This window comes from Bos indicus, chromosome 22, assembly GCF_029378745.1.
Source record: "Bos indicus isolate NIAB-ARS_2022 breed Sahiwal x Tharparkar chromosome 22, NIAB-ARS_B.indTharparkar_mat_pri_1.0, whole genome shotgun sequence".
Lineage (NCBI taxonomy): Eukaryota > Metazoa > Chordata > Mammalia > Artiodactyla > Bovidae > Bos > Bos indicus.
The window spans coordinates 43,624,136-43,639,618 of NC_091781.1; the positions used below are offsets into that span (position 1 = coordinate 43,624,136).

General features: G+C 37.6%; 1 protein-coding gene across 15 annotated transcripts in view; it reads left to right on the forward strand.

Annotated features, from left to right (window-relative positions):
• Window positions 1–15,483, forward strand: part of DNAH12 (dynein axonemal heavy chain 12) — a 191,641-nt gene that overhangs the window by 94,720 nt on the left and 81,438 nt on the right. For 14 of the 15 annotated variants that reach the window (XR_011563135.1, XM_070777134.1, XM_070777136.1 and 11 more), the window contains 7 exons: window positions 3,519–3,602; window positions 4,230–4,418; window positions 6,275–6,394; window positions 7,913–8,101; window positions 10,273–10,424; window positions 13,948–14,086; window positions 15,292–15,458. Coding sequence is in view for 13 of the 15 variants with exons in the window: in XM_070777134.1 (XP_070633235.1) it covers window positions 3,519–3,602; window positions 4,230–4,418; window positions 6,275–6,394; window positions 7,913–8,101; window positions 10,273–10,424; window positions 13,948–14,086; window positions 15,292–15,458 (1,040 nt within the window). In the remaining 2 variants the exon portion in view is untranslated. Of the gene's footprint in view, window positions 1–3,518; window positions 3,603–4,229; window positions 4,419–6,274; window positions 6,395–7,912; window positions 8,102–10,272; window positions 10,425–13,947; window positions 14,087–15,291; window positions 15,459–15,483 lie in introns of those variants that run through there. The other variant, XR_011563137.1, reaches the window with a different exon arrangement.

Consider the following 15,483-nt stretch of genomic DNA (forward strand, 5'->3'; position numbering starts at 1 on the left):
TCTTTGCCTAAGGGAGGGTCTTTCTTGGTAGCGCGGTGAAAGTTGTACTTGGCAATATAGTCTGTATGGGAGGGCCAGGCAACCTGAGTTGCTGACATCTTCTCATTACATCTGGCGTTCCCCCAGTCACAGGAAGGTGGACCTGTCACTTGGTACCATAAGAGCGCTGCCGTCCCGGCCCCCTCATTGCGGGCAGCATCAGTGGCCTGTGGAACAGTCCATAGTGTGGGGAGGGGCGCAGGGGTCCTGGGGGCTGTGGTACAAAGAAGTCTGTGTGCGAAAGAAAGGGGAGGAGAGACAGCCAGACAGAGGCAGGGGGATGGCTCTGTGCCCGGGTGGAGGAGGGAAGAGAGGTGCGGGGGTGGGGACGGGGGTTGGGAGGGAGTTCGGGTTAGTAAACAATGTAGCTGGGCCGCAAACCACAGTGGTTCGACTTGGGGACATCGCTCTGGCAGCCCAGGGCTGCCCCCGGCATCTGGATGAGGGCCAAGGGGCCCAGCCGCCATAGGCTGGCTGGGATGGGGTAGACAGGAAGCCCGAGTGTGGCCCTGACACCGCGGCAACCTGAATTGCCGACGTCTTGGAAGATTTGACAAATCCTTTGGACGATTTATTTTTTTCTTTGTGAAGCGGTAGACCGTGGTTCTTTGTACACTGGAGAAAGGGGAAGATTTAAATTAGCCATCAAGGAAAATGGAAAAGAGAGCTGCCTAGGAAAACGAAGAAGCATATCTGGGTGTTATGGAGAACCCGATAGACTTAAGACCATGAACTCTAAGTTTAGTGCTGACATCTGCCTCTGTGAGATTTTCTCTACCAATCTAAGCACTTTAGATGTAGGTGTAGTTCAAGTTGCTAGACTGGAAATACAGAAAGACTTTAAATATATTGACAGGAGAATGCTAGAAATGCTGACCATAGAACAGAAGCTACCTAATGAAAGAAGTGAAAACAACAGGGGACTGAAAATCTCTGAAAATAAAGAGCAAATTTAGTAGGAGTCAACGAGTGAGAGAGCTGTATAGATGGGAGACATTATTAAAAGTTAATGACAATTACAAACATGGAAGCCAAGGAGACTGAGAGAATAGCTTTAATAATAATGAATAAGATAGTTATTTGGCAGAAAAGACACAGTTGATAAATTCAGTTTTTTACATATTTGATTAAAGAGGAATGTTTTAGATTAAAAGAGACCCAGAAGTGAAGTGAAGTCGCTCAGTTGTGTCCGACTCTTTGCGACCCCATAGACGGTAGCCTACCAGGCTCCGCGGTCCATGGGATTTTCCAGGCAAGAATACTGGAGTGGGCTGCCATTTCCTTCTCCAGGGGAATCTTCCCAACCCAGGGATCAAACCCAGGTCTCCTGCATTGCAGACAGACGCTTTACTATCTGAGCCACTAGGGAAGCTATCAGATCAGATCAGATCAGATCAGTCGCTCAGTCTTGTCTGACTCTTTGCGACCCCATGAATCGCAGCACGCCAGGCCTCCCTGTCCATCACCAACTCCCGGAGTTCACTCAGACTCATGTCCGTCGAGTCAGTGATGCCATCCAGCCATCTCATCCTCTGTCGTCCCCTTCTCCTCCTGCCCCAATCCCTCCCAACATCAGAGTCTTTTCCAACGAGTCAACTCTTTGCATGAGGTGCCCAAAGTACTGGAGTTTCAGCTTTAGCATCATTCCTTCCAAAGAAATCCCAGGGCTGATCTCCTTCAGAATGGACTGGTTGGATCTCCTTGCAGTCCAAGGGACTCTCAAGAGTCTTCTCCAACACCACAGTTCAAAAGCATCAATTCTTCGGCGCTCAACCTTCTTCACAGTCCAACTCTCACATCCATACATGACCACAGGAAAAACCATAGCCTTGACTAGACGAACCTTTGTTGGCAAAGTAATGTCTCTGCTTTTGAATATGCTATCTAGGTTGGTCATAACTTTCCTTCCAAGGAGTAAGCGTCTTTTAATTTCATGGTTGCAGTCACCATCTGCAGTGATTTTGGAGCCCAGAAAAATAAAGTCTGACACTGTTTCCACTGTTTCCCCATCTATTTCCCATGAAGTGGTGGGACCGGATGCCATGATCTTTGTTTTCTGAATGTTGAGCTTTAAGCCAACTTTTTCACTCTCCACTTTCACTTTCATCAAGAGGCTTTTGAGTTCCTCTTCGCTTTCTGCCATAAGGGTGGTGTCATCTGCATATCTGAGGTTATTGATATTTCTCCCGGCAATCTTGATTCGTTTGTGTTTCTTCCAGTCCAGCGTTTCTCATGATGTACTCTGCATAGAAGTTAAATAAACAGGGTGACAATATACAGCCTTGACGAACTCCTTTTCCTATTTGGAACCAGTCTGTTGTTCCATGTCCAGTTCTAACTGTTGCTTCCTGACCTGCATACAAAGTTTATACAAAGGCTGGGCAAGTTCCCCATAACCCTGAATCCAAATGCAACAGTAACCTGTGATTCCCTAAAATCTTCTCAATTGTCTTAAAGTCATAGGTAGGGGATGATTTAGTATAGGTTTAATTCTCTCAGGGCCTATGGCCCTAGTTCCTTCTGATATGATTAGGCCCAGATATAGGTGTAGTTCAGGTTGCTAGACTGGAAATACAGAAAGACTTTAAATATATTGACAGGAGGATGCTAGAAATGCTGGACCATAGAACAGAAGCTACCTAATGAAAGAAGTGAAAACAACAGGGGACTGAAAATCTCTGAAAATAAAGAGCAAATTTAGTAGGAGTCAACGAGTAAGAGAGCTGTATAGATAGGAGACATTATTAAAAGTTAATGACAATTATAAACGGGGAAGCCAAGGTCTCTCTATAAAGAGACCCAGAGGAGACTGCAAATCCAATGCACGGTCCTTGATTCAATTTTGGTCTGAATAAATCAGTTGAAAAGACATTCCTGACACAACTGAGAATATTTGAGTATTGGCTAAGTATTAGATGATATTAAGGAATCATTGGTAATTGTGTTAGATGTGATAATGTTATTGTGGTTATACAGGAAAATCCTTATTTTAAAAGATTAATATTGACTTATTTGGATGTGAAATGCCCTGATATTTGTAATGATCTTTAAAATACTTTTTAAAAAGACAAAGCAAATATAGCAAAATGTTACCATTGGTTAACTCTACAAGATGAGTATATGAATATTCATAGTATTCTCTACTTTTTATATTTCTCTTTTTATTAATAAAAAGTCTTACAACTATAAAATCTGTAGTATTTCATGTAATTTTTAATAACAAAAACTGACATTAGTATAGGATTTTGTAGTTTTTTCAATATATCACGTAGTTCCCGTCTCCCCTCCTCATATGAGAGAAGACAGAGCTAGACTTAGAATTTAGATTTAAGATTTTTCTGGCTTCCATCCTAAGACTTCCATCCTAAGACTTCCTCCTAGGGTTATATCCTAGGAGGTACTTTAATAAGTAGAATAAACTTCTATCTGAGAAGTTTTAGATTTTTTAAAATAAACTTTTGAAAAATCATTGCCTTCAGCTTTGCCTTATGAGTGGAGAAATCATTCAGATGTCCCCTCAAATGAGCCTCATCTTTGAAACAATGGACCTTTCCCAGGCCTCAGTAAGTTCATAATTTATTATAATACTAGTTTATTCGTTTGTTCACTGAGTCATAAGTCTTTTGTTCTGTATTGTTTGTTTCTTTATTAAATCGTAAAAAATTATTGGAGTGTAGTTGATTTACAGTGTTGTGTTAGTTTCAGGAATAAATCGTTTTTATTATGTGTCAGAAAGTGAGTTAGGCACAAAAAATACAAAGATGAGTAAGACAGTGTATGCTCATTTAGAGAGGATGAGAAGCATGCTAATATATTATATATATATATATCTCCTGATATAGAGGTACATGTTAGTGCTCTAAGAATAAGGAGGGGGCAAGTGCCCAAGCGAGGAATGGGTAGAGGAAGAGGACATGGGACAATGTTTGAGCGTTTGATCCGGTTTTGAGGGGTAAGACTTCTCTGTGGAGATTGGTTGGGGCTTGGCACTCCAAATCATGACAAGATGTCTTGAAAAGACTTGGAGCCATGACATATCTGGGGATCTGTAACTGCAGAGAGTTTCATCTAGTGTATGTGATGCTATAGAGGAAGACAGGAGCCAGATCATGAAGGACCTTATAAGTGATGCAAAGAATTCTTTAATAACTTCCAGATTGGAAAGTGAAAACTTGTCTGTTTTCCTCTAGCCTGCCACTGTAAGCCGCTGTGGCATGATTTATTTGGAGCCCTCACAGTTGGGATGGAAACCACTTGTGTCTTCATGGTTGAATTCACTGAAAGGACCTCTACAGGAACCAGATCACCAAGCTCTTCTGAGAGGACTTTTTGACTGGTTAATAAAGCCCACTTTAAAGCTCCGTAAGAAAAAATGCAAGGTAACATTATAATTCTCTTATCTACTCTAATTTCTTTACTTTCCATTCAACTCGACTAAGTTTAAAGTCAGGATGGTAGGATAAATAAATCTTTTCTACTTAGACATATAATATCCACTTTTTTAAAAAATCAAAAGATTTATTATGAACATCCATGATTCATATGCAGTTGTAAGAAATAATACAGAGAGATCCCACATACACTTCACCTGGTTTTCCCCCATGGCAACATTTTGCAAGACTGTATTATAATATCACAACAAGGATATTGACATTGATAACACCTGCTGATCTTATTTACATTTCCCTAGTTATCCTTGTACTCATGTGTCTCTGTGTGTGTATGTGTCTGTATTCATGCGCATGCGTTTATCCAGCATTTATGTGTTTTTAATTTTAATATGTATGCTTAAAGTGTACAAGATGATTTGATATTCATACATGTAGTGAAATGAATGGGCTTCCCTGGTAGCTCAGCTGGTAAAGAATCCGCCTGTAATGCAGGAGACCCTGGTTTGATTCCTGGATTAGGAAGATCCCCTGGAGAAAGGAATGGCTACCCACTCCAGTATTCTTGCCTGGAGAGTGAAATGATTATCACAGTCAGGATAATTACCATACCTTCTCAAATAGTTAACACATTTGTATGTATGTGTGTGTGATGAGAGCAGCTAAATCTGCTCTCATAGCAAATCTTCAGTATTGATACATATTGTACAGTATTACTAACTGTAGTTATCATGCTGTATATTAGATCTCTTAGACTTATTCACCCTGCATAACTGTAACTTTGTACTGTTTGCCCATCTCCCCATTTCTCCCACCTCCTCCCCACTTGTAACCTCTGTTTTACTCTGCTTCTTTTTATGTATTCAACTTTTAGATCATGCATATAAGGGAGATCATGCAGTTTTTTCCTTTCTGTATCTGGCTTATTTCTCTTAGCATAATGTCCTCAAGTTTTATCTATGTTGTTGCAAATGGCAGGATTTTCTTTTTTAAGAATGAATATTATTCTATTATATATCTACCACAATATCTTTATCCATTCATCCACCAGTGGACAGTTAGGTGTTTCCATATCTTGGCTGTTGTGAATAACGCTTCAGTGAATATGGGAGCACAGATATCTCCTTGAGGTACTTATTTTATTTCCTTTGAGTGTATACCTAGAAGAGGGGTTGCTGGATCATACGGTAGTTCTATTTTTAGTTTTTTGAGGCCCCTCCATACCTTTGCATTAATAATGACTGGACTAATTTACCTTTCCACAGCCAGTGTGCAAGGGTTGTTTTTCTCCACATTCTCACCAACTCTAGTTATCTTTTATCTTTTTTATAATATCCATCCTAACAGGTGTGAGGTGATATATCATTGTGGTTTTGATTTGCATTTCCATATTGATTAGTGAGGTTAACTGACTTTTCATATACCTCTGGACCATTAGTATGTTGTCTTTAATTTCAGTATCACTTCTTTGCAGAGATAATTTGTTTTATTTTCATATCTCCTAGCTCAATATACAGGTAGACTGTATTTTTGATAAATGTTTGTTGAATAAATAGATGAATAAATAACTGTTATAAACTTCATTTCTACTATCTCTAGATCACTGTTTATTCTCTTACTAATTTTCATTTCTCAGAGAATTCAGAAGAAGAATATGTTTCACACAATTGCGTAACGTATTATGCTAGACTAAAATATTTCAGAGGCTTTTTTTATCATGGCTGCAATTTAAATTCTTTAACTTTTATAGAGACTGTGAAAAGTATGTTTTTTAAAGTGAAACACTTATTTTCTTTTATTATGTATATAAGATGAAAGTAAAGTATCTTATCCTTTTCACTTTGAAGGAACTGATTCCAACAAGCGATAGCAATGTGGTTGTCTCTCTCACACGCCTCTTTGAAGTACTGCTCTGCAACGCGGTGGAGAACGATCCTACCAGCAAGCATATTCGTGTTTGGATTATGGTTGGTTTATATTTATTGTGTTTTTTAAGTTATAGAATAAAAGGTGCCTCTGGCAAATGTTGCTTGTCTTGAGAAAGACATTACAAGACCCAGAGCTATTTTTTGATAAGCACCAAAAGAATACCAGAAGACATTAAAGTTGCCCTGATCTGGTATTCTAATTTATAAGACAATTTAGAGAAAGTAAAATATGTCAGAATAAATCAAAATGCCCTATTATTTATGAAATATCATAATTTGATAGACAATAGAGTGACTTAATATTAAACCAATATGGACTTTAGGTGAATTGATCTTGTCTCAATGTTAAGCTAGAGTGTAAGCTATAACAAAGTGACGACAAAAGACTAGGAGCAGGCATCCAACCAGCTGGGTGGCGCATTGCAGGCCGAATCCAGAGAGCATGTAGGTAGGAAGGAGTCAGTGGTCCAGGTTAGTTAATGTCTAGAGAGCAGAGAACGGCAGAGAATCAGGCTCTCAGGGAGCCAAACGAAAGAGGTGTTCTATTCTCTCCCCTGGCCTATGCTACTTTCCTGTCCACCACCTATTGTCAGATTCCTTAACCTCCTCTATGCAATCCATCTACTCTTCTACCCTGTGATAATAGCAGTTACCTCTCATTGTTTTCCCTTTACTTTGTTGCCACAGAAAATTTTCTTTTAAAACATGTTTGATAGACTTTTCTATCTAGATAAGGCATGTACCTAGAGCAAAAATCAAGACAAAAGTAGGTTTTCCATCCACACCAGTCCCCCAGCCACCCTCCAGCAGCCACCGTTACCAGTGCCTCATGTAGCCTGCTAGAGACATTTGGTACATGTCCTCTTTTACATTGGCTCAGATGGTAAATAGTCTGCCTGCAATGCAAGAGACCCAGGTTTGATCCCTGGGTTAGGACGACCCCCTAGAGAAGGGAATGGCTATCCATTCCAGTATTCTTGCCTGGAGAATTCCATGAACAGAGGAGCCTGGTGGGCTACAGTCCATGGGGTCACAAAGAGTCAGACACGACTGCAACTAACACACACACACTATTTTATACATGTTAACATACTATGCATACTGATTTGCATTTTTTCTCACTATGTATTTTGGAGATCTTTCCATATTAATATTGTGGTACCTTTTTTCCCTAAACAGCTATACATATTCCAGTGTATATAGCTTATTCCAGTTAAGTTGATCTCTATTTGAGTTGCTTCAAATATTTTGCTACCACAAACAGTGCTGCAGTAAATATTCTTGTACATTTATCATTTTAACCAGCAAGAATATATTTAAAGATAAACCCACTAAAAGAGAAACCCCTAGGTTATATGGCATGAACATTTTAAATTTAGACACATTGCCAGAGTAATGATTTTTTATGTAGCTGAGATGTGCTCCATTCCACATTATTTGTAAATCTGATCTTTTCCAAGTAGGTTAACTAGAACTCAATATATTAAATTTTAATCTGTTAAAAGTCTCTTTTAAATAATTAGTTTAAATTAAACTTTTTCCTTTTTAAACCAACAGGCTTGCTTTATATTTTCTTTAATTTGGTCCATTGGAGGAAGCTGTGATACAGATGGTCGCATTGTTTTTGATGTTTACATACGAATAGTCTTAATGGGAAAAGATGAAAACAACCCAATACCTGATTCTGTGGGTAAATGGGAATGCAACTTTGATGAAAAAGGCCTAGTCTATGACTACATGTATGAGGTATGATGTAAGATGCTTGTTATGATAAACCATAGAACACAAAGTCTTAGATCAGTGGTCAAAACTGGGTTCCCATCCTAGAGTTCTCTGACTCCTGTGGTTAGCTTTTAGTCCCTTCTCTTTCGTTTCTCCTCCTATAACTTCTTCCCCAGTGGCTTCCCCAGTGGCTCAGAGAGTAAAGAATCTGCCTGCAATGCAGGAGACCTGGGTTCAATTCCTGGGTTGGGAAAATCCCCTGGAGAAGGAAATGGCAACCCACTCCAGTATTCTTACCTAGAAAATCCCATGGACAGAGGAGCCTGTAGGGCTCCTGTAGCGGGCTACAGTTACATGGGGTTGTAAAGAGTTGGACACGACTGAGCAACTAACACACCAACTGATAACTCGTGGACAGTATAGATCCACTTGTTTGAAGAATATTTTATAATTTCAGATTTATGTTAAATCTGTTTTCTCTAATTTAAAAAAGAATTCACAAAAATATCCTTTTAAACAGCAAGCATTTACATAATCATTGATTCATGCAGATTTTACTTCACAAAGCCATAAGGTCTGGATAGAGCCTTATTACAATTTTACCTGAATCTCAAAGTCTGTAGATGAAAAAGCAAACCTAGAAAGGCTACTGGCTAGCACAGCCAGGACTTGAACCCAATTCTCCTGATTGCCAGTGTAGAAAGGTCTCTCTAAAACCCTGCTAACACAGAATTTTAAGAATAAGACCAAAAGGATAGTTTCATTCACATTAGTCACACTGAGAAGTCAATAAAATATCGCCTGAAACTGAAAAATCAAGAGATGATAACCCAAGCATATTCTTTAACAGTTGAAGGTAAAAAAAGAAAAATAGAGTTGAAGGTAAATATCAAAATATCTAGCTGAAAGAGGCAAAGGTAAGTTGCTGTTGGAGAGGAGAAAATGAGTGGGAAACTGATCTTTTTCCTTACCTTATAAACTTGGGCTCTAAAATATGTACACATATAGCTTTGATAAAAATAAAAGATAAAACCTCAGAAATTAAGAACATGAATTACTAAAGAATCATTTACCCAAATTTGCAAAATTACCATAATCCAGACACAAACCATATACATATACAATTTGTTAGAAAATATTAAAAAATTCTTAGATGCTCGCCATAGCCCTGGAGTGGGCCCAAGAGATCTCCTTCTTTGCCAGGTGTTAACTCTTTTGTTGCTTGATGAAGGTGAAAAGTCAGTAAGAGACATTTAGGATCTCCAGGGAAGTGCAGGACAACCTGGAGAGGAGGGGAGGGTGGATTCCCTAATCAGGATCACTCAGGGTGTTAAGACAGCAGATCTTCATTCAACCCATGGTTCAGAAGAAGTTCAATAATGTGTCAATCGGTTCCGCCTTTCTAATATGTCCTGGTTGAATATCAGCCTGGATCAATATGCCAAACAGAATAATTTTAGAGAAACAAATATAATGAGTTTATTTTATATTTTGTTTCTCTTGAGATTATTGCCCATTTCCTTTAAAATATGAAAACAGTATGGGGAGGGAGGAGGGAGGAGGGTTCAGGATGGGGAACACATGTATACCTGTGGCGGATCCATTTCGATATTTGGCAAAACTAATACAATATTGTAAAGTTTAAAAATAAAATAAAATTAAAAAAAAAGAATCACTAACTTTTAACTTTAATTAAATAAAATGTTATTCTCCACAAAACAAAACAAAAAAAAATAAATAAAATATGAAAACATCAAGCCAAAGTCCTATTAATTGTAACTTCAGCCACATCAGAGTGGCTCTCAAATAAATTCTTGATATATGCACAAGGACATCTTCAAGGCATTTTGCAAAAATTAGAGTGTTAAGAGGACATAGAGGCAAAAATATCTGAAATTTTATATATGTTGAATTTGTGATAACTAGGTTTCATTAAGTTCATCAGGTTACCGTTGAAAAGCAAAACTAAAACTAAATGCGTTATTTCTTACATTGGATGGTGGATTCATGGGTGCTTGTCAGTCAGAATTAAATACATTGTATACATTATTTTGGATGAATCTAGTATTTCACAACAAAAAGGAGGAAAAGACTAAATACAGTTTTAAAAAGCATATATGATTGCTATGTTAAAAACAGCCTGTTAGATAGCAAGTGCATGGTTATAATGTTTTAAAATTTATGTTCTCTTATAGTTGAAAAACCGAGGTCGCTGGATCCACTGGAATGAACTAATTAAAAGTACTAGTTTAGGAAATAGACGTGTCAAGATTCAAGATATCATAGTCCCTACCATGGATACAATTAGATATACATTTCTAATGGATTTGAGTATTACCTATGCAAAGTAAGAAACGGTTATAACATGCATTTTAAATATTGCAGTACCTTTCTTATAGGATCATAGGATTTTTAAAGTGAACCTCAGAAACCATTTTCAGATAACTGAGACACTGAGCCACCCACTAACATTTCCATAGTGACGTCTGATACTCTTAGTAAACCTGAAATCCAGACTTCCTGTCGCCCACTCCAAATCTTTGCCATCCTACTTTGTTGTCTTATAAGCCATCTTTTATTTCTCTTATTTGTAATAGTGGACTAAAAGTCAGTTACAATGTTACTGTTAAAAATCTAGACATTTTACTCACAGGCTCACCATACTCCTTAGGAATCAGACTAACAATGATTCTCTCATTTGGTATTATTCAAATACATCCTGTACCAGTTCTTCATCATTTAAGATGAACATAAAAGAATCAGACTTAACTCAGAAGAGCCCATCAAAAAAGATGAACAGCCTAGCACATACCATAGGCATATCCATACCAATTTTCTTAATAACACTTTCATAGTTATTTTTCTCTTAAAACATTAGCACAATTTATCATTAATTTTATAATGTTTAAGTTAGACAAGTTTACATAATATGCATGATGTCATGGTTTGTTTGTTTTTGATGAAGAACCTATTTCTGAGTGGATTTTGTCACAGTTTTATCTTACGTTATTAAAAAAAAAAAAGAGAGAGAGAGAGCGCTTATGAGGGAGCATAGTTGTTCAGTTGCTAAGTTGTGTCCAACTCTTGGCAACCCATGAACTATACCACCGAAAGTCCTCTGTCTTCCACTGTCTTCCAGAGTTTGCTCAAATTCATGTCTGTTGAATCAATGATGCTATCTAACCATCTCATCTTCAGCTACCTCCTCCTCCTTTTGCCTTTAATCTTTTCCAGCATCAGTGTCTTTTTCAATGAGTCATCTCTTCGCATCAGGTGGCCAAAATATTGGAGGTTCAGCTTCATCAACAGTCCTTCCAATGACTATTCAGGGTTGATTTCCTTCAGGTTGACTGGTCTGTCTTCTTGCAGTCCCTTGGACCATGATTTGAAAGCATCAATTCTTTGGCACTTAGTCTTCTTTATGGACCAACTGTCAACTTTAGGAATGAAATAGGGAGGAACATTATTTTGTCTGTATTTTGTCCCATGGTTGCATTTTTGCATTTAGAGGCTAATATTAAAATCTTAAAATATTAACAGCACCAAAGAATAGATGCTTTTGAAGTGTGGTGTTGGAGAAGACTCTTGAGAGTCCCTTGGACAGCAAGGAGATTGAACCAGTCAATCTTAAAGGAGATCAGTCCTAAATATTCATTGGAAGGACTGGTGCTGGAGGTTGAAACTCCAATACTTTGGCTACCTGATGTGAAGAACTGACTCATTTGAAAAGACCCTTATGCTGGGAAAGATTGAAGGCAGGAGGAGAAGGGGATGACAGAGGATGAAGTGGTTGGAGGGCATCATTGACTCAATGGACATGAGTTTGAGCAAGCTCCAGGAGTTGGTGATGAACAGGGAAGCCTGGTGTGCTGCGGTCCATGGGTCACAGAGAGTCAGATATGGCTGAGCGACTGAACTGAACTGATTAAAGTCTTCCTTAGACACATTGGGCTTCCCTGGCAGTTCAGCTGGTAAAGAATCCACCTGCAATGTGGAGACCCCAGTTTGATTCCTGGGTCGGGAAGATCTGCTGGCAAAGGGATAGGCTACCCACTCCAGTATTCTGGCCTGGAGAATTCCATGGACTGTATAGTCCATGGGGTCACAAAGAGCTGGACACAACTGAGCGACTTTCTCTTTCACTTTAGGCATGTTAGGTATTTGTCAATTCTCAGGAGTTCCTAGTATAGGAATTCTTTTATTCCATGAACGATTTGTCAGAATAATGCTTTCAAATGAATAAGTAAAAACATAGGATTACAAAGGAAACCACATATTAAAATACATTTATTAACGTTTTGAAAAATTTGAGCTCCAGTAGCAATATGTGTGCTTCTTTATTAACATGTTAAATAATAAGATCTAGCAGTGAGTCTGATGATGATCATAATTTTGAAGAAGTAATAGGCATAAGTGATATTTTTGAGATATCTAACAATTATATTTGGAGAAGGCAGTGGCACCCCACTCCAGTACTCTTGCCTGGAAAATCCCATGGGCAGAGGAGCCTGGTAGGCTGCAGTCCATGGGGTTGCTAAGAGTTGGACGTGACTGAGTGACTTCACTTTGACTTTTCACTTTCATGCATTGGAGAAGGAAATGGCAACCCACTCCAGTGTTCTTGCCTGGAGAATCCCAGGGACGGCGCAGCCTGGTGGGCTGCCGTCTATGGGGTCGCACAGAGTCGGACACGACTGAAGCGACTTAGCAGCAGCAGCAACAATTATATTTAGTATAACATCTGTGATGTCTGTTGATGACAAGCACACAGGTACTATTATAAGTTGCTCCATTTTCGTAAAGGGTAATGAAAGTAAAGATACAGCCTTTATGTCCTCTAAGTTCTGAATACTGTAAGAATTTCTTCAGTTTGGCTCACAGACCCTAAGTCAAGAAAGGTTTTTTATTTCGTAAATTATTTTAATAAGTAGTTTTTCAGAAGATGAGTGTTACTCAGACTGAAAAGTGTAGATGAATTCTCAGGTATCACTATAATTCTAAATGATTTGTGTTTTGTTTGTAGTATTGATTTCATGTTTATACTTCAATGATAATTTTTAAAATTAATATTATCATAATTTGGGTTATATAGATTACTTTCTGTATACTGAATACTGCTGTTCAGTTTTAATGCCAGGCTTTGTGTTTGTCTCCATGTAGTGCGTGGTGCCAAGTTATCACTTAAAGTGATCGTATTTAATTTTTATTTCAGTGTGTCTCAAACTGGAGTTCTCCAGGTTTCTGTGAACATAAACTCAGGAGTTTTTTCCCTTTAAATTAGTTCAGACTACTCAAAAATGAGAAACTCTACTTGAAGCTATTAGAGAATTCCTTAGAGTTGGCTTTTAGACCGGTATTTTCGGTTAGTATCAGTGACTTGATTTAAAGATGCTATTGATGGGTAGATACAGCTGTTACTTTTTAGAATTCATTGCCATTTACTTTCTTACAGAAAGAAACCTTGTGGTATTGAGATAACTGCACAACAGCGTCAACCTCTGTTTTTGTCATCATCCTAATATTCCACACTCACCTGTATCTCTATCTAAAATATAGCACTTTCTGAGGAGACAAATGCTGGCTTTATTTTTTTTCTGAAAAGTTAAGCATGTGATTACTTGTTTTAGCATATAACAATGTTACATCTGTCCAAATAATAGTGTGTCACTATTTAAGTTTTGAAAGTAAGCAGAAATGTGTGCTAGTTGTTACTTTTATCAGTCTTTTATGAAATGACAATGATAAAATGTGAGTTTTTGGGTGAAGATGATTTGATTATTATTTATGTTTTCAACTAACTCCAGCTTTCTCTAGTTGAACTGTATTCTGACTTTTTCTCCTTCTGATGATATGTTCATTGTTTCATTAAGGCCACTACTTTTTGTGGGTCCAACGGGTACAGGAAAATCAGTGTATGTGAAGGATAAGCTGATGAATCACTTGGAAAAGGACCTGTACTTTCCTTTTTATGTTAATTTCTCTGCACGGACCAGTGCCAACCAGGTTCAGGTTAGTTAGAAGTTAGAAATACTGGATGCTTGGGGCTGGTGCACTGGGATGACCCAGAGGGAGGGTATGGGGAGGGAGGAGGGAGAAGGGTTCAGGATGGGGAGCATGGGTATACCAGTGGCGGATTCATTTCGATGTTGGGCAAAACTAATACAATATTGTAAAGTTTAAAAATAAAATTAAATTAAAATAAATAATTAATTTAAAAAAAGTTAGAAATATGGATCTATCATTTTAAATTTTTTTACTTATTTGATTAGCATTTAAAACTTTTTTTCTGTATAAACAGCTTGCTAGTTTTAAAATTTTTTATTGGTGTATAGTTGATTTATGGTGTTGTGTTAATTTTAGGTGTACAGCAAGGTGAATAATAAAACTATATTTTAGTAAATCTTCTATGAATTTAAATAAAACTTCAAACATTTTATTTTTGGCTTTAGGACAAATTTCAAGAGAACATTTTTGCATTAATACTGAATTGTTGAGCTTTGTCAGCTTTTTTTCTCTGCAAGCCCAAGAAGCAACAGTTGATTTCTTAACTGGAGAAGTATGAAGTATAAGAAAAGGGAGGGAGGGACGGAAGTAGAGAGAGAGGTTTTTTACTTGTTCTTTCAATACTCTCCCAGATGGTCCCTATAGGCATTTGCTGCTTACCGAAGTTCTGTCAGTGAAAGATCTTTCAAACCATGGACTTTTTATTGTGTGATCTACCTTTTACTCCTAGAGGTGCCAAGATGGAAGTACTGCATGAGATCTTTTCTAATTACCATTTTTATCTTCCATTCCTAGAATTATATCTATCCATTCTCTTCTGACCTGTGGTGCTCATTTTCTTTGTTATAAGCTTATATAATTCTCTAATTTCAAAATACTACAAGTATAGATTAGTGCTTTTAAATATTAAGTTAAAGCTAAGTTAATAGATATGTTGGGGTATCTATCGCAGAAAAAGTTTTGTGTGTGTGTGTGTGTGTACCATGTAAATATATAAATAGGTGTGTACATAACAATTCTGAGCACATAAAAGGGTTTCAATATATGCTCTTTGAATGATGTTGAATATGAAGTTTCGTATAACCCTAATGAATAAATTTAAATGAATAACATGGTAATGCTTGACATTATTACCTTACATAATTAGACTGTTAATTTTTTTCTGGTGTTAAGTATGGCTTTCAATATACTACACTTTCTTTATGTTTTAGAACATTATTATGGCTAGACTGGATAAAAGACGCAAAGGAGTTTTTGGACCACCTATGGGAAAGAAGTGTATAATTTTTATAGATGACATGAATATGCCTGCATTGGAGAAATATGGAGCTCAACCTCCTATTGAATTATTACGACAATTTTTTGACTGTGGGAATTGGTAAATATTTACCTGAAGTCTTAAG